This window comes from Magnolia sinica, chromosome 1, assembly GCF_029962835.1.
Source record: "Magnolia sinica isolate HGM2019 chromosome 1, MsV1, whole genome shotgun sequence".
Taxonomy (NCBI): Eukaryota; Viridiplantae; Streptophyta; class Magnoliopsida; order Magnoliales; family Magnoliaceae; genus Magnolia; species Magnolia sinica.
The window spans coordinates 4,321,416-4,347,476 of NC_080573.1; the positions used below are offsets into that span (position 1 = coordinate 4,321,416).

Genomic DNA, 26,061 nt, shown 5'->3' on the forward strand with positions numbered 1-26,061 from the left:
CTTCTAGTGAAGAAAATTTCACACTATTACAGAAACTAGTCTTCAAGTGAAGAAAATTTTGCACTATTACAAAAACTAGTTTTCAAGTAAAGAAAAAAATAATTATTTGTTGTGGTGGTAGATACTCCACCAAGCCTTGGATGACGTCTCTGATAAGGGTATGTCCCGTTTCTCTCCTCACATGCGGATGAAGCCTAGTCTCCCTATCTCTATATGCTCTCTCACATGGTGTAATCTATGTATGAAAACACACTTTTAAAGAGATGATATTCCATTATATTCATCTTCTATTATATTCTTTGGTGTGAGAAGTATATTATCAAATCACCTAAATCCTTATACCCCATCTCTTATTTTAGCTCTTGTTAGCCTTTTTTTTCTTGTGTTTTGACTTTACCAACTTGGGCTCTTGTTTTGGCTCTATTCCATTATTTTGACTTCACCTACCTTGATCACGTGCGAGCATTTTTCCGCATCAATTCAAACCGAAGATAGCAATGGCTCCAATGAACCTCGTTCTAGTCAACTCATGTTTCAATGGATGAGATTTTCCAGATGAGTTGTCATCCCAAGGACCAGCCACTACGCAATGCGCAGGATTCCTCACGTGTGGGATCAAGGGTTCAACAATGCCTAATGGGCCTCACCGTTAATTGGACATACACTGGGATTCCTTACGTGTGGGGCCAATGGTTCAACAATCCAGACCCCTACCTAATGGGCCTCACCGTTAACTGTACATGCCGAAGAAAGGGGGGAAAATCTCAGTGGATGATCCTCACCCATTAATCAGTGGCTCAAAATAGAGAGAAGAAAGTCAAAGCTCCACAGTCAACATACAATACGCCAATGATTAAGTGGCTGCAATATTCAAATATGAGAAAGCGATGCATTCACCATCCAAAGATGGGCCACACATTTACAGAATCCGGCACCTGAGCACCCACAAAGAGAAACAACAAACCATGTTCTAACTGATAGCTTGATATAGAAAGAGTTTTGCTTTAATACATCCCAATGTATTGCCATATCATACGTTGAGGTTCTAGCCATTGGTATTGGATGATTTTCAATGACCTAAATTGTTTATGTGATTGGGATTCCCTTGGATGAAGCCCCAAAATTTTCTCTGTTTGAATATTTCAACCCTTTATACATAGGTCACGGTAAGGTCCATTTTCAAAGAATAATAGCCAAATTTCAAACAGTGGGAAAAAAAAAAGTCTGTGAGATTTTGTTGTCTATCCACCACACAAGGTGATACACATTGTACCAATGGTTTGGATCATTTGGAAGATGACCCAGATTCGAAGGCTAAAGCCCTGACATATGATATTGCAGATCATCGGGGATGTATTTGACCAGCCTGCTATAGAATTACCATGTAAACTATGGCAGGAGAGGGCAATGTCTAGGTATTCTATGGCAACTACAAGAGCAACAGATTTATGAAAACCAGCTGCAAGCGTGACAACCAGAAGGGTATCTTGCAAACAGTAGGTTGTTTTAACAGTAGGATATTTCACAAGCTGACCTACAAGAATCCACGAAACTCAAAAGATACAATAATAGCATCACCATCATCAAACATCCAGTTCTTATGTGAAGCAGTTGACAAGCAACCAGAAGAGTAGCAAACAAGATGACTACCATTCCATTAACATGGCATGAATCCTCCCTGCAAAACAGCCTCACATTGCCTCAGCAGCTCCCTTACACCATGACTCACTCTATATCTTCTTCAGTTCCTGCAAAAGTAACCCGCAAGCTAAAATCAGCTATATGCATGCAAGAGAGAGAGAGAGAGAGAGAGAGAGAGAGACTTGACACTAGCAAATCATAAGCCTGATATTTTTACATATGAGAATGATCATCTAAAACCAGCTCAAACATCTCTCTGTCATATGTGTAGGACATCTGAGATGTGCATGAAGATAGGCTGCTTCATGAAGATTGCCTTGCATAGAAGTGGAGTTTTATCCACTCATCCATCAGGTCACCCCATACCAAAATAATGGAGGGCTTAAATTAAATATGCCAACACTCTGATTAAAGTTCAACTCTGTAACCCACCTGATGAGTGGACCGGCCAAAATTTTGTGCTAGGTGGTTTAAGTCTTCATGGGACCACCTTGTGCGCGGCTCTGATGCCGTACACATAACAGTTGGCACAGTCAGTATATGCAAGAGAAGATTGCTAGCGGCAAAAAGATCCCTAGTGTGTGTGTGAGGTAAAAATATATCTGCAGGAGTAACCAAAAAAACAAAAGTAACGACTCTCACAAGAACAAGATCCCTTTTGTGAACTATGCAGCTTGAGATATGTGAAACACTCATTAATAAAAACTCAATTACTATGATATTGACACTAAAAGTCTTAACATGAAGATGCATATCAAGTCACCTGGATTCAAGAGGGCCATGCCATGACCTAAATACTTCAAGCATCTGCCACCAAAAACCAAAAAGAATTTGCATTAGACACTGAGATGGTACATTTTTTTTAAAGATGGTACTTGGTACTTCCACATCATAATTCCAACAGAGTAACTTTAAATGCTAAAGAAAACAATGTGTCATTATTGATATATATGGCTTCCAGGATTCACATTTTGCTAACATAAAATCCCAAGGAAATTTTAAAAAATAATAATAATAAATTAATTAATTAATTAATTAAAATTAAAATTTAAAAAAAAAAAAATTTAATTAAATTTTTTTTTTTATAAGGGTCATATTGTTTTGCCCACTACCGCACCAGATAAGTGGACCAGCCTGATTTCTGGGCCAGGCATATAGATAGTGGGGCCTACCTAATTGAAGGCTTAGATGTTCCACCTGTGCCACACTGGCACCTGTGGAGGGATGTGCAAATATTGGGGAGTACAGGGCATCTATACAGTAGGACCTACCTGATTGATGGCTTAGATGCTCCACACTTGTGCCACACTGGCACACGTAGAGGCACATACACACATTGAGCTGTACAGGGGTGTTGGATTAGAAAATCTCCAAGTATTTGCAGGCTTTCAATTATGATAAGTGAGCCCCATGGTTCAGTAATCTGAACTGTTGGTTTGTTATATCCCAACATGGACAGACTGTGACTAACCAATCCCCAACCCCCCAAAACCAACAAACACCTCTCTCCAATTACCCCAAACACAGTAAGCATGATCTCTTTATCAATGAATTTGATTCTGAAAAACGCTTTCTTATCACCTATTAGGTTTCCAATCATCCAAACACCTTTAGGCTGCAATAAAAACTTATGGCAATTCAACAATTTCTAGTAGAACTTGCATAAAAGGACAACGAACATGCATACAATGCATTGAGGAATAGAAAGGTGAATTTAGCAAACTTAGCGCGTGTGTGTGTTGAAAAGTAATGATTTTATTAAAGAGAAGGTGGCAAAATGGCCTCACACAATTACAAAGCTGCCCAAGAGAATGGTGAAAAAGGACACTAAAAAAAAGCCTTTATATTTGAGCCCACTCCATTACATTCAGTTTAGCCACCCCAAAAACATCCGAGACCCACTCACACCGATTCCAAAAGCACTGGTTATTCCTCTCTCCCCATAAGGCCTGAATGCTGGCTAAAAAGGCTAATCTCCATAGTATCCTTCCTCTCTTTCCAGTCCCACCCCCATGCCAGGCAAGGGAGAGGCTCTCGATGGAGCCTGGCATGATACGTGCCGAAGGCCACCAAGAACCTTGCCCACAACTTCCTAGCAAAAGGGCAGCAGATGAGAGGTGGTCAACTGACTCCTCACTCTACATACACAAAATATAGATATCGGTAATCACTTTCTTCCTCTTCTGAAGGTTATCGAGTATGAGCACCTTATTCCTTTCCACCAACCATGCCAACACTGTGACCTTAGGGGGAGCCCTGTAGTGTGAATTTTTCCTGGAGATAAATCAAGGATCAACCTATAAAAAGATCTAACTGAGAACTTGCCAGACTTTTCTTTATTCCGCACAATTGAATCCCTTTCACCGGAGTCGGGCTAATACTTTGAAGTTGCTTGAGCAAGTTAACGAACTCTCCCACTTCCACTTCCAACAAATTCCTCCTGCATAGCGGAGACTACACCACCTGTCTTCCTAAAACTGAATAGCAACAGGCAATAGTGATGTTCACTTCCAGAGATAAACTTGCTAACCTCAGAAATTCTTCTCGGCACATCCTCTTGCCCAACTGATGTAGAGCGGGTTGCGGACACTTTCATGGCAAAGATGGACAAGAGCAGGCCTGATCGGAGGCGAAAATGATCTGGACCATCAGAACCTTAAAACAGTCGTATCTCGCAAACTGGAATGAGCTTTTCGACGTATCATATATGATTTTGGGGTAGGAGAAGCTACTTTAGCCAACCAACCCTGCTACGTTGGGTTGCCCACGCCGGATTTGCGAGATTCCATCAGATCGACGGTCAAAAGTCCATTTTATTTTCGTTTTTACTATAAATAGTAAGTTTTAGTTTGATCATAACTTTTGATCCTTTGAGTTGTAGGAGTCGTGCCCAACATCAAAAGGGCTAAGAAAGATTGGGAGAATAACGTGGCCAGGATAAATTGGACACTTACTATTTTTGGCTGAAAACCATGAAGTCTAGTAGGAATCATGACCGTCTATAAATAGTAAGTTTACTATTTATAGTAAGTCACATTTTTAGGGAGTTTGAGTCTAAAACTCCGTCCTAGGTTTGAGCTCATTATTTAAAGGATTGTAATTTCTTTTCTTTTTTTTAATCATCAATCAATTTTTTTCGAATCTATTAGAAATTATTTCTATTTACATCCCTCATGGATTCGAGGAATCTCCGTCAGGAGTCCAGAGAGCTCTGTGGATTCAGAGTAGTTATCCCCTGAAGAAGACGGTGATCAACCTCATCACGTCCCTCCCTGTGTCACCAACCAAATGTCATCCTAAAACCAGATCCTCGTTCCATCTCCTAAAGAGAATCCAAATCCTTGAACTTGTTTCCCAACCCAACAATTGTTTTCCACAACACCGAAGCTCTATACAAAGAGGTATCTCTAGTCCACCACCTGCCCTCCTTCACACAATACCTACAAACTATAACCACTTTCCATAAACAACCCTCTTCCATACCAAATCTCCATAACCATATTCCAAGCAACACTGGGTTCATGGTCTCCAACTTTATTCCCACGCCCCTTCCCCATGCGGCTTGCATACCTCTTCCAACTTTAGCAAATGGAATTTATGCTCCTCTTCTGCTCCCTTACATAACAAGTCACACCTAAGCCTCTCCAACCAATCTGGCACCTCATTTGGGCACTTGAATAAGGACGTGAAATAGCACTTGAATAGCTATATAATTATATTGCAATTTTGTAAGAACAAACTGGTTCTATCTCTATGTAACACTACCAAAACAAAACACAAAGAACAACGCTACAAGCTCACAATTATACTAGAACTTGAACTATAATCAACAACTATCATCAATTCCTATTCTTGGGGAAAAGGTTTCTCATTGAGGGGCCTAGCATATAGCAATTGGCAATCGCTTTATATAACCATCTGAAGTATGTGTCTAGCCTGGACTTTGGGCCCGGTTAGCAAATAGGTCGCGCTCAGGCTGACCCTGACATCACCCGAACATAACCCATTGTAACCCCACTTTTTGGGCCAGGTTGCTAATAGTAGCTGTTTTGGGCACTGTTTTCAAATGATCAAATAAGCAAGGGTTGTTAAATGCAAGTTGGACTGCTTTTTAGTGTCAAAGGAGTAACATTTTTCCAATACGCCGTCCACCATTCTTCCCATGCCAACCTCTGATCATCATCCAATTTTGTTGAATTCAAATGTCTTAGGCAGATGCAAATCCCCTCCAAATCCAAAGTTTTAAAAATTGTTAAGAATGGAAATATCATGTGATATAAACGAAATGTCACAGATGTCACATGAAGTTTCGCAATCCAGGAGAAACTTTAGGAAAATGGTGTAATTTTTCAAAGAAACTTCAAGAGATGCTAAAATAAACATAAATACACACTTAGAACTCAAAACATCAGCAAAAAAACTATGCATAAGGGGTCGTTTGGCACCATGGATTTGGGGGGATTTGAGGGGATTTCAAATCCCATTTGTTTGGCATCATAAAGTAACTGGGGATTTGAAATCCCTCAGAGAGGGTTTGAAATCCAAGGTGGAAGCTAGGACTTCATCTCAAATCCTCCCATGAGTCGCATGTGTGTCACTAGGCTACTAATCTATTGGGCACGTGGCCCACTAATGATATCCCAAAACAATCAGATTATCAACTACATCACTAAAATTACATACGTACACTAATTAGGGATATTAAAGTTAATTTAGTAATTAAATTCAAACCACTATAAAAATACTATGCATAGCTATTTTTGGATTACAGGGGATTTCGCATCCAGGGTGCCAAACACAACCAGAGGACTCCAAAATCCAAATCCAGGTTATTTCAAATCCATGGTGCCAAATGCCTAATACTCTTCCATTGTTTAGGGGATAAATATGCATTGCTGTCCAATAAATTATGCAAATAATATATATATATATATATATATATATATATATCGAAAGAGGAAATTGGCTCGAGCTCATCAACTATATTCTTTCTACCTATATATAATAATTTTAAAGGTTAAAGACCGAAGAAATTCTGATTTAACCAATTTCTTCTGCTTTTTTAATCGGATTAGGAACATATGCATGTGTAAATCATCAAGTCGAAACCAAGATATTCCAAAATGGGATTAGATGCATACTTAGGGCCTGTTTGGACACGCTTACTAACAAAGGTTTCCAGAAAAGGGGGATTTCATGCCTGCTTCGGTTGGCATGGCAAAAACCAATCCAATTGTTTTTTTTTTTTTTTGACAAGTCGGTGTTTTAGCGCCTATTTTCTCTAGCGGGGGAGAGACAGGTTTGCAAAGGGCATCCAAACGCATAACATCAACTATGTTTTGGATCGAAATGGTGGTTCGGCCTCAAACACCCCTTGGGGAATGCATGCAAACTAGGCCTTACCTCTCTCCATGAGTTCAGTTGTTGATCCACTTGTTCTGCCTTTTATCTTCTAGTGATGAATGATCGTGATTCAAGTAGCTTCACAATCAATGGATAAGATCTTCCCTTGACAAACTTTCTTTCCTATTTCTCTCTTAATTTGTTGAGGAAAGAAATGGAAAAACACCACATTTTTTGAGCACAGAGAGGATCAAGGTCCTCTTATTTATAGAGTTGAATTCCTTAATCAATTATCAAATCCAACTCCCACAAAGACTTGTATTCCCTTAGTGTTAGTATCTGGCATGGATTGCTAGTCCAATTGTGATTTGAGACACTTAGAACCCAAGTTTAAAAGAATAAGGAAACCCATACATGTGAGTGTGCGAGCGTGCGGACCACATAAGGTGAGTTATGATTCTAACATTCTCCCACATGGTTCGCACTTCAAACACCACATAGATTTTGTACAACCATTTTAGTCAAAATCATTTGAGTTTTAAAACAATTTCATCCTAGGTTCAACACTCAAAACACCTTGTACGTGATTACGATTCTCAAAATTTTTGAATTAATATAGAGTCCAAATCAGCAAACCTTCATAACACTTTGATCAAGCGATGAACCATGGAGTTAACAAAGAGCAACATACTTCCTTCCATGTATCACAACACCAATGGTTCCACCCAATGTTTTAAATATCGACGATATCGGCTGATATATCCCACGATATATCTTGTATCCCACCTATGCGATACAAAACACACAAGTAGTGCCAATACATTCCACATGTTCGATCCGGTGAGCATTTTCAATTTCCGAAACTTTTTTTTTGTTGTTGTTGAAATCATGTTAAATCAATGTCAAGTTGTTACAAATCCATTGGTTTTTCATGTTTTGCATGAAAAATCATGGAGTTGGAGCTTTGATTTCGATATCCATTGATTCTTCATGTTCTCCATTTTTTTTCAAAATTTTCCTTGAACCAGCTGTCAATTGAGACTAATTTCGAAGTATTTAGGAGTATTTGATGAAATGATCATCACATACACTCTAATTTCAAATTTTGAGTGTAGGTGGTCCAATTTGGGGAACATTGGGGAAAATTCAAAATTTCTCCAATTTCTCCCAAATTGCTTGCAATGTTGCACTCCAAACATGAAATCAAGCATGTATGAGGGTTGATCTACTGATTTGTTCAGTCTTTGTCAATTTTTAAAAAATAAAAATCAATTTTTAAAAAATTATTAATATATTAATATATTTGTTCAGTCTATGTCAATTTTTAAAAAATAAAAATCAATTTTTAAAAAATTATTAATTTATTAATATATTTGTTTAGTCTATGTAAATTTTTAAAAAATAAAAATCAATTTTTTAAAAATTATTAATATATTAATATATTTTTTTCAAAATTTCCCTTCAACTAGCTGTCAATTGAGACATATTTCAGAGAGTTGGATGAAATGATCATCACATACACTCTAAATGTTATGCATTTAATTTGAATATAGTTGCATTAGTTCAGTCAGACAAACACATAGCTTAGGACCAAGGTGTCCCGTATCGGTATCGGTTGGCGTAACGGTGACCTCCAAAACCGATACGGATACGGGGGCGTAACGGTGATGCGGGGGTGTAACGGCCCATAACGGCGCAAATTTTTTTTTTTGCCAAAAAAATATGAAAAAATATGGATTAAATCTGGAATATTCTAAGCATTCCAAATATGCATTCATTTATAAATTGGAACATATTTATGGTGGTGTAACGGTCCACTCTTTGGTGAGAAGTTGTATCGAACTGTCTGATGAATTTATGAACCAGATAACCTGAATTTGACTACAAAATTCATATATTTAATTTTCTAACTATCTACTATCAATGATAGATATATTAGAATGAATGTAATATGAAAATATCTTACATTTAGGTGTTTGCAATTATTTTTGAGGGCCAAAATTCATGCGTAAATAGAAAAAAAATATATAAAAAAATATAAAATGGCACCCCAAATATTTAAAATGCACATTAACATGTTCTACTATGATTAACACATCATATGGCATCATTAAAACAGCAAAAGAATCATTAAAAAATGATTTTTCAAATTTTCAAAAAAAGGCCCGAAATAAATGCGTAAATAGAAAAAAATATAAAAATATATATATATATAAAATGGCACCCCAAATATGAAAAATGCACATTAACATGTTCTACTATGATTAACACATCATATGACATCATTAAAACAGGAAAAGAATCATTAAAAAATGATTTTTCGAATTTTCAAAAAAAGGGCCGAAATAAATGCGTAAATAGAAAAAAAATATAAAATGGAACCCCAAATCTGTAAAATGCATATTAACATGTTCTACTATGATTAACACATCATATGGCATCATTAAAACAGCAAAAGAATCATTAAAAAATGATTTTTCGAATTTTCAAAAAAAGGGCCAAAATAAATGCGTAAATAGAAAAAAATATAAAATATATATAAAATGGCACCCCAAATCTGTAAAATGCACATTAACATGTTCTACTATGATTAACACATCATATGACGTCATTAAAACAGCAAAAGAATCATTAAAAAATGATTTTTCGAATTTTCAAAAAAAGGGCCAAAATAAATGCGTAAATAAAAAAATATATAAAATGGTACCCCAAATCTGTAAAATGCACATTAACATGTTCTAGTATGATTAACACATCAAATGGCATGATTAAAACAGCAAAACAACCATTAAAAATTGATTTTTCGAATTTTAAAAAAAGGGGCCAAAATTCATGCGTAAATAGAAAAAATATTAAAAAATTATTAAATGGCACCCCAAATCTGTAAAATGCACATTAACATGTTCTACTATGATTAACACATCATATGACATGATTAAAACAGCAAAACATATTAAAAAAAGTATAAATACCTATTTTTGACGAATTTCTGAAAAATGGCCCACCGAGCTTTGATTCAAAAAAATCTGTAATATAATGTATTTTTATCTCAAATACCTAGCTAAGGTTGGTCGAAATTAGTAGTAGAAGGAGTGAGAAACAGTTTGGAAGCAAGAGGTTTCAAAAAAACAGCAAAAAATGAGCTAAAAATGAAAAAAAAAAAAAAAAGTTACCACTACGGGCCCGTAACGGCCCGTTACGGCCGTTACACCCCGTAACGGGCCCGTATCGGCCGATACGGGTACAAAATCGGGTATCGGCCGATACGACCCCGAAACGCCTAACGGTTCCCACCGTTACCATTACGTATCGGCCGTTACGGCCAATACGTAACCGTTTTGGCACACCTTGCTTAGGACCCTATACAAAGGAAACCTATCATGTGGACTTCTTTTTTGAGATGTTATGATTTAAAAGTGTGTATTAGGGTCTTTTTTAACAATCCTTGAAGTTTCATTGAAAAATTCAACCATTTTCCCCATGTTTCCCAAAAAGTGCGATAAATTACCCGATACAAACGATATATCCCGTGCGATAACCAAGACGTATCTGTATCCCAAGGATGCGATACATAATGCGATACTGATAATTCGAACACTGGTTCCACCAAACCCGTCCACCATTTTAAGAAATACATAGGCTAATCACATCATTCCTATTGTCACATGATGCCAATAATCGCGTCTTATAGAAAACACTTTCTTCTTGAACTTCTAACAAAACACTTTCTTGTTGAATTTCTAACAAAACACATTCATGTCTACAAAGAAAATGCAAAAAGGCAAAAATCATCCATCAATGAGATCTCTAAGTTATCTAATGAAAACCAATCATAAGCATCTCATAAGGCTCACTCTTCCTATATAATCCCTATACAACTTCAACACATCCTTTTAATTAGGAGATTCGCAAACATTAGCCTAGCGCTTATATATTCATTTGATCCTTGATGATTATGACTCTCCTCTTTAATGTATTTCGTATAATTATACAATTGTCATTCTTAGAGCAGAACGTTGTTGTAGCATTTCCACAATAAATTCTCAACAAACTAGTGATATATTTGACAGATTGAAGTCCCAAAATAAATTCCCAACCATAATACAAGACTTTTGGCTGCAAAATGTGCCACTAAGTAGGCTTCTATGGTTGAAAGCATTGGTGATGTATTTCTTGACACTTCTCCATGGAAGCACCCCATCAACAAGCAAGAACACATAACTTCAAGTGAATTTTCTGCCATCAGGACATCCCACGGAATCCAAGTCTAAACATCCAACCACTTCATGTGACCTACACTCTTATATGTGATCTTTCCAGTGATTAATTTCATGATCACTCTAGTTATCTTACCAACATCCTAACTACAAAGCAAATGGTTGGATGTGTACATTCTCATATATTGGACGTAAATCACAACTAGCAAGCAAGATATCATCTACACACAATACCAGGAACATAAAATTGCTTGCCTAAATCACAACTAGCGAGCAAGATATCATCTACATGCACTAACAAGAATATACACTTGCTCCCACTCGCCTTCAGGCATATACTCTAATTTATGTTCTTTCTTAAATCCGAACAATGATATCATCAAAATTTAGATATCACTGATGAGAACTTGTTTAAATCCATATATAGACTCTTCTTAAGCTTTTACACTAGATGATATTGTGCATCAATTGGATTAAGAGTCCTTGTATAAGTTTAACACCAAGGGAATACAAGTCCCTAATGGGAGTTGGATTTCATTATGAGTTTTAAAAAAAAACTAATTCTATAAACAAGAGAAGGACCATGGCCCTCTCCCTATGCTAAAAAAATGCATGGTGCTTTCCCATCTCTTTCTCATACATAAACAGAGAAGTAGGAGAGAAGGTGTGAAGGGAAGATCCAATTCATTGATCATAAAGGCGATTGGATCGTCATTGTTTAGCATTGGAAGAGAAGGCAAATCACGTGAATCAACAGCCGAACTCATGACACGAGTTAAGCATGCATCTCATCCCGTCTGGGATGTCATTAATTTAGACTAAATGATTTGCACATGTATGTGATCCCGATCCAATCTGCAATTTATAAGATTTTGTCAAATTCTGAATTATTGAGATATAACATGTGGCATTAAAAGAACGCCGGAAGGACACTACAATAAATCTCTAATCAATGGAGAGTAAAGACACTCGTATGAGACGGATGAAAGGAACCCAAGGCATCTGCCCATGAGCAAACAAGACAGTTAAATGGCTAAATGGTGGCTGAGAACGACATACTTATACCACTGAAAGTGTGGCTGTTCCCTTCTTCCCAAACAAGCTAAAGTATAGCCACCAAATAGATATCCCAAACGATTTTATGCTTCTAACTGAAGGAACACATTCACCAAGCTGCAAAAAACCGTTGAATGGATTGCAGCATCGACCAGACCAAACTTGAACCATTGAAAGCACCATCCACATATACCAGCCCCAAAAGAACAATGGATGAAGAGGTGGTTAGTGTCTTCAACATCCCTAACACACATGGAACAACCATTTTTCAATATCATGTTCCTTGTACACAGGCAATCAACTCAAAATATGATCCCTGCCTGCTAGCCATGCAAGCCCTAGGAGGGGTTTTCAATTTCCAAATCCATCCAGTAGAACTTCGGGCACACCATCATTCAACAGCCTTCTGTACATGGACTTGACTGAGAATCTCTCATTTTTCACCTTAGAAATCCCAATTTCTTGCTTGAAGTCCATTTCAATTCGTCAAAGCTATACATAGACCTGAATTTTAAAATATTTTGTGGCCATTCATTGAAAAAATGAATTCGAATTTTTTTAACATTTTTCTCACCTCTACTCTCTGCTCGTGATTTTTCCACCAAATTTGTGTTTTGATGTGAACAAACTCAAGTAGAGTTGTTAAAACACACGCTACAGAGGGAATCCTTAAAAACATTGGCGAAAAGATTTTCTTTTTATTGTTTTTTTAATCTATGTTGTTTCGGTCAAAACTTGCGGAATATTGCAAATTCCAATCAATACCATGCAGTTTTACAACTAGAACTGTGCCGATTTATTGACAGTATTATTATCAATATATTGTACAATATGTATTCCAGTCATAAATCTTACCGCACGTAGGAAAATCATATACCAATGATATTTAAAACATGGTTACCAAATTTGAGAATTGTGGCTCAATCACCCAGAATTGCTTAACCTAATGTCACATTCGTGGCTTAACAATACCCCTGGAGGATTGGATGGTTTGCCTTTATGATGAAGCTACGATGTGTGAAAGGCAAATTAAAGGAGTAGACAAAGCTAACTTTACGAAGATCGAGAAGAAAAAAGCCAAGACGCTGGCTGAAATAGCCATCATCAAGAAGGAAGTAGGGCCTCTTAGTCTTACCACATCTCAATCGAACTGTTCCTCGAGTTAGATTGAGAAAGAGAGAGTGAGAGAATATGAGAATTAGCAAGAGAAAAGAGAGAGAAGGCTTAGAAGGAGGAACAACCTAAAGTTGTCCAATCCAATTGCTGAATCACTGGAGTGGGACAGTTTGGAATTGAACCGTCAGCTTTTATATTGTCTGTTTTTAGTATTAGTTAATTATGACATCGTCATGAGATCATGGGTTGAACCAGTTTTTTTTTTTTTTTTTTTAAGGTGAATAATATTATTGAAGGGCCAAAAGACCAAAGAGCAAACAGCAAACAACAGATAAAACAAAAACAGGGGAAAACAAAGAAAGGAAGTCTGCCAGAGAGTGAAGGAAAAAATACAGGAGCAGACACTCAAGCCCAAGCCCACCCTAAAGACACTAATCTGTAGACCACCCCCTGATTGATTGAAACACTTTACAAAGGCCCCGATGAGGTTGTTGAAACAATAGTTGTTTCTTTCAAGTTGGATAGTCCACATGGTTGCCGACGGATAACTTCCATCTCTTCTTTCTGAGCTTTTCCCCACCTCCAACATCCCACGATCTAATATGGGCTTCAACTGAGTGAGGGAAAAACCGAGAAACCTCTTTATACCGCAAAATACCTATCTAGACCTTGGAAGCAAAGGGGCAGTGCAGGAGGAGGTGAGTGACAGTTTCTGCATCTTGCATACACAGAAGGAAGATGCTAGGTAGGGGAATTCCCTTCTTCTTGAGATTATCTATGGTGAGGATACGGCTTCTCCGAGCTAACCAGGCGAATACCAAGACTTCGTGGGAGCACCATAAGCCCAAAGGGGACCCGTGTAGCTGGGTTGATCGAAGGCCTGGTGAGGTCAGAGAGTTACAAAGAGGGATTTGACAGTGAAGGCTCCAGATTTCCCAAGGACCCAAATATAGAATCAACAACTCCCAGGGTTACCACGAACTCCTGCATGCAGGAAAGAAAGACAAGTAACTCTACTCTCTCCTCATCCTTAAGATTTCTCCAGAAAGGCGAAGACCAGATTACTGTCTGACCAGAGAAGGAAAAGCAATCCGCAAGCAAGATATGAGGATTGGGGTTTAGACTGGCTAGAGCTAGGAAGGAGGAACTGAGGGAAGGGATCAATCCAGAACCTAATCTTGGCTCCATTTCCAACAACATAGGAGATGTTCCTAAGGACCAGCTCAGCCACCATATGAACTTCATTCCAGAGGTGAGAGGTTCTATAGAGAGAGGATTTCTTAGTCCACCAACCACCCAGCTCCAGACCATATCTGGCACAGATGACAGATCTCCACAACCCATCTTCCTAAGTAAAGAAGCACCATGCCCACTTACCCAAAAGAGCAGTATTGACCTTGTCCAGAGGTTTGATACCTGCCCCACCCCCAAAAAGCAGTATTGACCTTGTCCAGAGGGTTGAACCAATTCAACCGGTGGTCGGGCCCGTTTGGATTGACTGCCCACGAAACAGAATGGATTTCAGTCCAGGTTCTAAAACATTGGTTTATATGATTTCCGTCAACCCATTTCAGTTTTGTTGACTTACAATAAAACGTCTTCAGCTTTTCTTTATCCAAATGATTGAAATTGATACCACTTAACATTTTCTTTGCCATGACAAGGGCATGGATCTGAAAATCGGTATCGTATCGGTCAATACGTGGGCATATCATGTCTATATCGGCTCAATACGATACGTGATATGGGGCTGCGTTGGCCATATCGGAAACGGTTGCCCCATATCAATCCGTGTCGACCGATATGCCCCATATCAGTACCAATATACCGTACCCGTATCAGTCAAGCCGATATGGGTATAAAAAGAGCAAAACCCCCCACCCCCGATCTCTCTCCCTCATTTCTCCTCCAAGCCTTCAAATCACTCAAATACATCATCGGATAGGGATTTTCAACACCATTAACAACTACTTGGAGGATCAAAACATCATATTTCAGTCGATTTGAAGGATCGAAACAGTTTAGGGCCGGTTTTGAAAAAATAGGTTTTTTTTTTTTTTTAAATTTTAAAGGATCATTTTTTCTATTGATCTGTGTTGAAATCCATAATAATGCTTATTATATGCCTAGATCTACCAAAAACTACTAGATTTGAAGATCATTTTTTGGATTTTCTTTTCTTTCTTTCTTTTTTTGCATTTATGCCCGATTTTTATGAAATTTTCGAAAATCATATTTTTTTTAATTTGATCTCAGATCTGAAGAGGGGAGACATTTCCAATCAGATCTACAGCAAATCTGATCAGGAAAAAAAAAGTTTTTTTTTTTATTAAATCTGTAAAATTTTCTGAAAATTTCCGAAGGAAAAAAAAATAAAAATAAAAAAATTGATTGACATGGAGAGGGGAGTTATTTTCGATCAGATCTACATCAGATCTTATTATATGCCTAGATCTCCCACTTGGGTACAGTCTTTATTAAAGTCGTCGATTCAGCTTATCAAGCAAAGAATGCTGACTATATATTTGGCCTGATGGATAGAATGGTATAAGAAATTTGGGAGAGTAATGTGGTGCAAGTCGTCACTAATGATGAGGCAAAAGGCGGCAGGAAAATTTCTTATGTCGAAGAGGCCTCATCTGCTTTGGTCACCTTGTGCAGGACACTACATTGATCTCATCCTTGAGGATATTGGGAAGAAGCCTAATGTGTTGACACTGGTTGAAAAGACAAAGTTGATCACGACATACATTTACAATTACAATTGGATAGTTGCTCTTATGAAGAAATTCACAGGCGAACAAGAGTTGTTGAGGCTTGGGGTGACCAGATTTGCCACAAATTTCAAGGCTTAATGAACAGCCTAGATGCATCCTGGATGCATCACTTTTCCTACAATAAGTTATAGGACCCTCGTTAACTTGCGCTAACATCTAAAGCTTAATACTTAAGTCTTAAACCCCATGGAGACAGATAACACCATCTCTCTCAGAAATTAGAGTCATGACCCATCTACGAGGGCAGAACGGACATGTATTGGCAAACTTCTATCTCTATACACTCATGTCAAAACAAGTGTTGACGAGATTGAAAAATGATGCAACATGAAGCCAAAAGGACTCCATCCAAACAACAGCCACCAAATTTTTTTAGGCCTCCTAACAACATATATGGATGCGTGAATGTTATAATAAAAAAATTAGTTGTGCAAACCTACAACTGACATAACAGTTGGTTGTCAACGAACCAACAAAAAGATCTCCCTGGAGAAGATTTTTTGTACTTATTTCATCGTCGTCGTCGTCGTCTAAGCCTTATCCCAATTAATAGGGGTCCGCAACATGTATCATGTTCCACCATTCCATTCTATCCAGGGCCAAACCTTTAGTTACACCATGGGTCATCAGGTCCTTCCTTACTACCACCATCCATGGCCTTGTCAGCCTTCCCCTTGCCCTTTTAGAGCCTTCAACTTGTACCAACTCACTCCTAACAAGCACGGTTCTTGTCTCCGTTGCACATGACCAAGCCATCCAAGTCTACTTTCCCTCATCTTATTACCTACTGATGCTAATCCTAAGTTCCCTCGAATGCATTCATTTCTAATTCAATCCTTCCTCGTCTTGCCACTCATCCATCTCAACATCCGCATTTCAGATACACTCATCCTATGAACATGTTGTTCCTTAATTGCCCAACATTTTGTCCCATAAAACATGGCTAGTCTTATTGTATCCTATAAAATTTACCTTTTTCAGTTTTAGTGGTATGTGATGATCACGTGAAACTCTGGAGGAACTCCGGAGGCACATCTCTATTTCTTCCACCCAGCTTGAATTCTATGGGCAACATCCTTCGCAATCTTTCCTCTCTTATGAATTATTGACCGGACCCAAGGCATCGAAAGTAGTCATCAGTGTTGTCATGTATGATCGCATATGCGCACATATGCAGTGTTCGAAATATCGGTATCGCACAATGTATCGCACCCTTGAGATACAGATACGTATCGGTTATCGCACGGGATATATCGTTTGTATCGCATAGTTTATCGCACTTTTTGGGAAACATGGGGAAACATTGCAAAAATGGTTGAATTTTTTAATGGAACTTTGGGGATTGTTAAAAAGGCCCTTAATACACACTTGTAAATCATAACATCTCAAAAAAAAGATGCACATAATAAATTTCCTTTGTATAGGGTCCTAAGTTATGCGGTGTTTAACTGAACTAATGCAACTATATTTAAATTGAATGAATGATATTTATAAATATCATAGTCATGTATGCAAACACAACCAATTCATTGAAAAGCAAAATAAGAACTGAAGAAGTAAATTTTGATAAATATACATATCAATGATGGGGACTAGTTGTGGTCTAGACCCACATAGAGTTGCGTGGTGGCTCGTAATCATCATCTCCATCTCGACGGGGCTAGGCATAGTACTGCTGCTCCACAATTCGACAATATTGTGCCCAAGTCATAGTAGAGTGGTACCAGTTAAGATACTCCCTTACATAACGCTGGTACTCATCCTCTCCAAACTGAATCAATACGCCCATTCGTGGGTACTGTGTAATCGTCACAGTCTGTAACTGATATGGATCTGGGAAGGGCACATATGAAGCTCCTTGGTATCCATATTGTTGGCCATATCCATACTGCAGCTCATATCCTTGCCCATATGTAGAAGTGAACTCCTGACCAGGGTTGAAAAATGATGTGCCGTAACTGCTGGAGTCACTCGTCGCATATCCACTAGGTCCATATCCATGCCCATACTGTGGCATAGAACTCGAGCTACTCTCCAGTGTTTGTAATCCAGATTCATGTTGTGGCCTGTAACTCGAGCTCCCCTCCCTCGTCCGTGATCCAAATCTAAAGCCACCTCGCTTGCCACGAACGCTTGTGTCCCTCATGCATTTTGCTAGCAGTTCCTCCTCAAAATCTGAAAGTTTATGAGTCTTCTTTTTCTGCAGTAGCTTTTGACGTGTGTATGTTTTATTGTAAACAAGACGAGGTCGTGGTTCTCCTGGACGAGAACCATGGTCAGGGTCCTGCGTGGAATGATCAAAATTCTCCTCCCCGGTAAAAGGGCTAAGAGGCCTCTTATCCTAACTCTCACCCGTGTCGCCACCATCTCCGTTGCCACCACCACCATCATCATCATCATCCTTACTGTCATTAGAGTCATCGTCACCCTTATCGCCGCCATCATCATCACCGGACTAATTTCCTGCATCACTCTCTGACTCAGTCTCGGTGTCAGATAATGTTTCCCCGCCACGTGTCCCGCGTGATAGTGACTGCCGCGGGCTGCCCTCCGGACTCCTCGTTAATGGGTTGAATGCTTCATCAGGAGACCTCTGCTGCTCCACATGTTTGTCAACATTAATCCCTTGTGTCTCTGCTTCTGCCGCAATATGTGGCTCTAGTCGCCCATCCGAGGTATCTAAGTCATCCGACCTAACCCACTGGTAAACTAGGTCATCCTCAGCATATGCATGCTGTCCGACCGTCATCAGGTCCAGTGGGTCTTCCTGTGCTTTTCTTCTTCTTTCCGAGCGGAGCAACCTCTCTCGTAACTTCATATTGTAGTGACAATACACTAACTTCTGAAGCCTCTCATACCCTATTCTATTACGTTTATTTGTATGTATGAGGGAGAATGTACTCCAATTCCTTTCACAGGGTGACGAGGACACCGTCTGTGCAAGCACACGGACAGCCAGTCGTTGTAAAACCTCACAGTCAGTCCCATATATGGACCACCATTCGCCTGCATATCATAAGATTCTTTCATTATCCTAGATTTTCCAAAATAATATAAAAGTTAAGTTTACTACAGTGACTCACATGGCATCATGGTGTTCCTTGACTTCACTGCAGGGTGACACCCAAACATCCCAACTGCATCGCGGAATTTAACAATCTGTTGATGGTGTATAGCAACTAGAATAAGTGTTTAATGATTGAGATGAAGATAAGGATAATGTAAGTGCGGAACATATTTACCTCACTACCAAAGGTGCCTTTCCCTGAACAGTCGGGGAATAAGTGATCGTACACCTCATGCACAGCGCTTTTTAATGAATTATCATCGAAGAGGTTCCGGCTGTAGTGGTATTTGGGATTTAGGAAATATGCTGAAAACCAACATATACACATCAATACAACCCTCATTTATTATTGCATATGGGAAAAAAAATCCATATAGGTACTTACCGGCCTGATGTAGTGGGTGAGAAAGCGTCTTTTCCCAACGATCGTCTATTATTGCATGCACCCACTTATATGCATTGGGAGCTTTAACCATGATAGCCTCTTTCATCAGCTGTATAGACGGATACAACGACCCCATCGATGGATTTGTCTCATTGTCCACCATCCTCAACACCACATAAATAGGCTCTATAATACCCACGACACCACGCACTTTATCCCAAAATGAATTTCCCAGCACCAACTCCTCAATTCTATAGGTTACTTTTGTCAACCTCTTTTTCCATTCTACATAATCATGAGAGGCGAAAAGCTCTCGTAACCCCTGTTTGTGTTTGAGAAGGCTACTTAAGGCAATATAATTTGTGGCGAACCGCGTCGCTCCAGGGCACACTATATCCCCACCACACCTCTCGCGCATTGCGGCTAATAACCAACTGTGGTTGTATATAAAGTTTGTGATGAGCCGTGCATCAGTAATTACAGTCTTCACCGATGGCCTATCCCCGATCGCCTCCAGCATGAGATCGATGCAATGGGCTGCGCAGGGGGTCCAATACATATGATACTTGCTCTGAATATCCTTCCCCGCCTTAACAAATGCACTCCCATTATCCGTAACAAACTACACAATATTTCTCCTCCCAACATCTTGCATGACGTTGTGCATTAGTTTGTAAATGTAGTTAAAATCCTTGATCTTACTACTCGCATCTATACTCTTTAGGAACACCGCCCGTCCCCTGGAATAGACCATAAAATTTATAATCGACATCTTCGTCGGTCCGGTCCAACCGTCACACATGACGGTGCAGCCATACATCTCCCATGACTGCCGATACGAATCAACGTATGTCTTCATTTCTGCATGTTCATCATCCAAGTATTTCCCCATGATCTGGGCGGGTGTGGGAGACTGCACACCCTCACCCCCACACTGCACTTCACTTATCATATTTTTAAAGTGTGGACTTGCTGCGGCATTTGCGGGGATTTGATCGTATATAAAAAATTTAGCTATAAATTTTCAAACTTTTTTCCTCACATCCCCTCCACTAAACATCTCCTTTATTTTCTTTTGTGTCCCTCTTGCCTCTTTGTACATCCTCGGATCTGAAGGTAGATCCGGTACCCGCATGCTACTACTCCTGCCCATGCCCCATATTCCTCCCCGCCTACTACCCTCCCCCTTGCTCCACTCCCCCCTGCTCCACTTCCCCCACCACGCTCATGGATAGACCCCTCAAATCTAGGCCTACTTGTGTCCCACCTCCTATCCTGATCCCTCTCCCACTGATCCCGTATGGACTCTTGAATTGCACGTCTGTATTCGGGATCATCATCATTATCGAGATCCACTACATCATCCTCACCTGCATATGGTGGCCGCCCCAACTCCTCCCTAATCTCCCTCTCCCGTGCATGTCGTTCATCTTTTGTCTTCACATTTTTTTTCAATATGGTCCTCATCTGTTCTCACACATCCTGTGGGCACTTCGGGCAATCCACAACATTGCGATACCCTCCCGCTAAATGCTCCTTTAAGCGGGTTACCCCACCACTCCTCGATACATGGCCACACAAATTACATATACTCCCGAATCGATTATCGGGAATGGGCCGACCGTACGTCCACCCTATATCAGGTTGCCTACCTCCTCTTCCTCCCGACATATTTTATCTGTAAAATAATATTATATTAGTACTTGTTAAAAATCTGATGATTAAGATGTCCAATCAAGACGGGGCCCCTGATTTGGGAGGTCTAATGTTGATGAGCTGTCAGTCGCCACTTTGGCGGCATTATAATCAATAATTGTTAACGTTAACCTCAATCCCTGTTTAGGGTGTGTTTGGTAGCCACTAAATATCAATATCATGATATTTCATTATTAGTCAGGGTATCTGCTAACCAGATGGGCGATAATGTACATGACCAACGGACGGTTAAAAATACCGTACGCATGTGCCCCACCTGATTGAATTTTCCAGCCCGAATCTTGGGCTAGTATGTACATGTTGGGTCCTACATTATGGGTGGAGTAAACACACACGTGCCATGTGGAGTTGTATACCTGGGTTGGGCTTTCACACGTGTACAATCTTGATGCAGGACACGGCTTGGTGGATGGACTCGGGGAACAACCAGCTCGGCAATTCCGGGTCTGTGGGGCCCAGTGTGATGTATGTGTTTTCATCCACTCTGTCCGTTAGCTTTTCCAACTCATTTTAGGGTATGAGCCAAGAAATGACGCACACCCAAGTCTCAGGTGGACCACACCACAGGAAGCCTTGGTGAATGAACTCAGGCCATAAAAAGCTTCTTGGGCTTCACAAAAGTTTTTGGATGAAGCTGATATTGTGTTTCCATTCATCCAAGTATGCGTGTGATGTTGTCAACAGGTTGGATGGAAAATAAACATACGGTAGGCCCTAGGGAGTTTTTAATGATGGGTGTTTAATCACCACTGGGTATTGTTGTGTGGTCCACATGAAATGGGTGGCTACATTAAAAGGTGACCTTTGTATGTACAATGGGTCCCATCTGTGAGTGTATGGACGGTGGATCAAACTCATTCTTTGTCTCATGCCTTAAAATGATATATGTAAGTGTATGGACGGTGTAGATACAACACATACATCTTGGTGGGCCCCACAGAACTTGGTGCGTCACTTGAGCAGTCTGGCTACGCGGCCCGTCAGTGCGCGAGGAGAGGGATTGGCTACGAAATCGGATTGCGTACTGAGTTACTCAGTACGCTTTTATCGTACTGAGTAAACTCATTTGGGCCCACTGTGAATTTATGTGGTTTATCCACACCGTCCATCCATTTTTACTGCTAATTTTAGGGGTTGACCCTAAAATTTAAGTAAATCCAAAGCTCAAGTGGACCATTAAACATGAAACAGTGTGGAATAATGATTTCCACCGTTGAAACCTTCCTAGGGTCCAAAGCAATTTTTATTTATCATCCAACCTGTTCATAAGATCACAAAGACATGGATGAAGAGAAACCACAAACATCAGCTTGATCCAAAACTTCTTTGGCCTCCAAAAAAGTTTCAATGGTAGATGTTCAATCAAACTGTTTCCTGTGGTGTGGTCCACTTGAGATTTTAATTTGCTTGGTTTTTGGGATCAAGCCCTAAAATTATCTGTTAACATGGATTAACAGAGTGGATAAAATAAATAAATAATAGTGGACCCCACACAGTTTACTCAGTACGCTAAGGGTACTGAGTTACTTAGTACGCAATCCATTTCCATTGGCTACTCCCCCTGACACCGGCCTCATGGCTGGTGGACGGTGCTTTGTGGGCCCCACCATAATGTATTTGTTTCATCCATTCCGTTCATCCATTTCTATGGATCATTTTAGGGATTGATACAATAAATCATAGGATGTAAATTGAAGGTGGACCACACAAAAGGAAAACAATAATGATTGGATATCCACCATTAAAATCCTCCTGAGGCCCACTGTACTGTTTATTTGACATCCAATCTGTTGATTGGGTCCTAAAGACCCAGATGAAGGGAAAAATAAATATCAGGTTGTTCCAAAGCTTTTATGGCTCCCACAATGTTTTTAATGGTCAACGTTCATTCAACACTGTTTCCTGTAATGTGGTCCACTTGAGTCGTGGATATGGTTTAATTTAGGGCTCAACGCCTAAAATGATCAGTAAAAACGGTGGGACGGCGTGGATAAAACACGTGTAATCACGGTTGGCCCAACAGAGTTTACTTAGTAAGATAATAGCGTACTGAGTACGCAATCTAGGAATGCCCGTCAGTGACAGGGGCATGATAGGTCACCAAGTTACGTGGGTCCCACCATGATGTATTTTTTAGATCTGCACCGTCTATACATTTGAAGAGATCATTTTATAGCATGAGCTAAAAAATGGCTCAGATCCAGAGCTCGAGTGGACCCCACCATAGAAATCAGTGGAGAAATGTTTCAACGGTGGAAAGCATTTACCCCATCTGACGGGGAAGCGGATTGCGTACTGAGTAACTCAGTATGCTAAGCGTACGGAGTAAACTCTGTGGGATCCACTGTGATTTATCTATTTGATCCACACCGTTCATCCATTTTAAAAGTTAATTTCAGTTCATATACCCAAAAAAAAAAAATTTATATCTAAATATCAATAGACCACACCACAGGAAAGAGTGTGAAATGAGTGTCTACCATTGAAAATTTCTAGGGGCCACCGAAGTTTTGGATCAAGCTGATATTTTTTATTTCACTTCATCCAAGTCTTTTTTATCTTATGAACATGGTGGATGAGAAATAAATATCACTTTGGGCACTAGAAAGATTTCAACGGTCGAAATCACTATTCCCACTGTTTCCAGTGGTATGGTTCACTTAAGCTTTGTATATGCTTCAATTTTAGGCTCAACGGATAAAATTATGTGAAAAAACGTATGGACGGATTGGATAAACCGCACACATTCAAGGTGGACCACAACTGAGTTTACTCAGTACAATAAAAGCGTACTGAGTAACTAGTATGCAATCCTATTTCCATCCGCCGAAGCGGATTGGGCACTGTGTAAGGAGTAAACTCTGTGGGGTCCACTGTCATTCATACATTTTATCAAATCCGTCCATCCATTTTATCATATAGTTTCATGTCTTTTGAAAGAAAAATTAATCATATCCAAAGCTCAAGTGGACCACACCACCTGAAACAGTTTGAATTGATGTCTCCCGTTGAAAAGTTCTTGGGGGCCCATAGAAGTTTTAGATCAAGATGATATTTGTTTTTTCCATTCATCCATGTCTTTGTGATATTATGAACAGTTTGGATGACAAATAAACATCATTGGGGGCCTTATAAATATTTCAACGGTGGAAATCAATACTTCCACTGTTTCCTTTGGTATGGTCTACTTGAGATTTTGATATACTTTATTTTTGGGCCCCACCCATAAAATGATCTGGAAAAACGGATGGACGGCATGGATGAACTAAATGCTTAACAGTGGGGCCTACAGAGTTTAGTCAGTACGATAAGAGCGTACGTTACTCAGTACGCAACCCGATTTCCCCATCCGCCCCTCTTTTCATCTTCCCTCTTCATTTTCACCTCCATGCCTCCATCAACGCAGTCCGATCCAATTCGTCCCCTCAAATCTCGGCCCGGAAGGAACGGTGAGTCGATCCGGCCTGATTCCTCGCCGGAATCTCCGAGAAAAAGGGAAGATGAAGAAAATGTGAAGAAAAGGCACTTACCTGTCAAATGGCTCACCTCCGATCACCGCTACAACAGGTACCCTTCGATTTCTTTCTCTTTTTTTTCTAATTCAATTTTTTTTTTTGATTCTCCATTGCTCGGATCCGATTTTTATGGTGTGTGTGGGTGGTTAGCTACAGTGGGACTCGTGAGTCCCCTGCAATCTACCCGTGACTGTCCGTGCGTTGATGTCCGACAATAATGGAGAGGAAATGGCGCGATATTGTCGATATATCGTGCGATATCGCCGATAATATCGGCCGATATCTGGATTTGGGATTTTTTTGTATCTTCCGGAGGTTATCGCGAGTATATCGTCTCGCAGTGGTGCGATACCGATAATATCGGCCGATATATCGGCCGATAGTATCGATATTTCGAACACTGCATTTAGGTGACCCATTAATTAAGATAAAAAAGTAAGCCAAACTAACACATGCTTGCATACAATGCCATGATATGCGATCGCATAGTTGCCGACAGTCAGAAATCTGACCGTTGGATTTTTTTTATTTTTTTTTAATCCTGATTTTTTTCTCTATAAAAAAAGATTCTAAACACTCTTACATGCACTCAAAGCTCAAACTCTCTCTCTATCTCTATTTTGCTCTCTTCCACTCTCTTACACAATTCCAAGCCTCAAGCTCCACTCCATCTATATTTCTTTCAAGAATCAAGATTGAAGTTTCAATCAAGGGACAAGTACATACATCCACAAGGATTCAAGAATCAAGATTCAAGAGATATAACAATACAACCAAGCTCTCCATCCATTGAATTGAACTCTCTTTCTAGTTTCTAATTTTTTTCAAGTTATAAATATTCACACAACGCACACACACCCACCACTCTCTTTTTCTATCTCTTTCTAGTTTCTAATCTATTATCTATCTCTCTTTCTATCTCAAAGTATCATAATATCCAAGTTTTAAATTTTCTAACAACTTCTAACATTTTTTTTTAGTTTGTCTGTTACTTTGTTATAAGTTACAAGTTAGTGTTGTGTCAGTGACTTAGTGTTACAACTTACAACTTACAACAACACAACTTTACAAGTCTACATTCTACATAATTCTAGAATCGAGATCAAAACTCAAGTCAAGGGTCAAGGACTCGAGGCAAAAGTGAAGACTACTTAGACAAAAAGTAAAGATTGAAGAATTTGGAACCTCTTTTTAAATTTGTAATTTTGTTTGTGTAAATCTCTCTCTC

At 39.4% G+C, this 26,061-nt stretch overlaps 1 protein-coding gene across 3 annotated transcripts in view; it reads right to left on the minus strand.

Annotated features, from left to right (window-relative positions):
- Nucleotides 1–1,445: 1,445 nt before the first annotated feature.
- The window catches only part of LOC131237200 (universal stress protein PHOS34), a 34,083-nt gene continuing 9,467 nt past the window's right edge, over nucleotides 1,446–26,061 (minus strand). The window contains exons 2-3 of one of the 3 annotated variants that reach the window (XM_058234882.1): nucleotides 2,397–2,448; nucleotides 1,446–1,748 (exon numbers count right to left, since the gene is read on the minus strand). In XM_058234882.1, coding sequence (XP_058090865.1) covers nucleotides 2,441–2,448 — 8 coding nt within the window. In that variant the 3' untranslated portion in view covers nucleotides 1,446–1,748; nucleotides 2,397–2,440. Of the gene's footprint in view, nucleotides 1,749–2,120; nucleotides 2,145–2,396; nucleotides 2,449–26,061 lie in introns of those variants that run through there. The other 2 variants (XM_058234877.1, XM_058234891.1) reach the window with 2 other exon arrangements.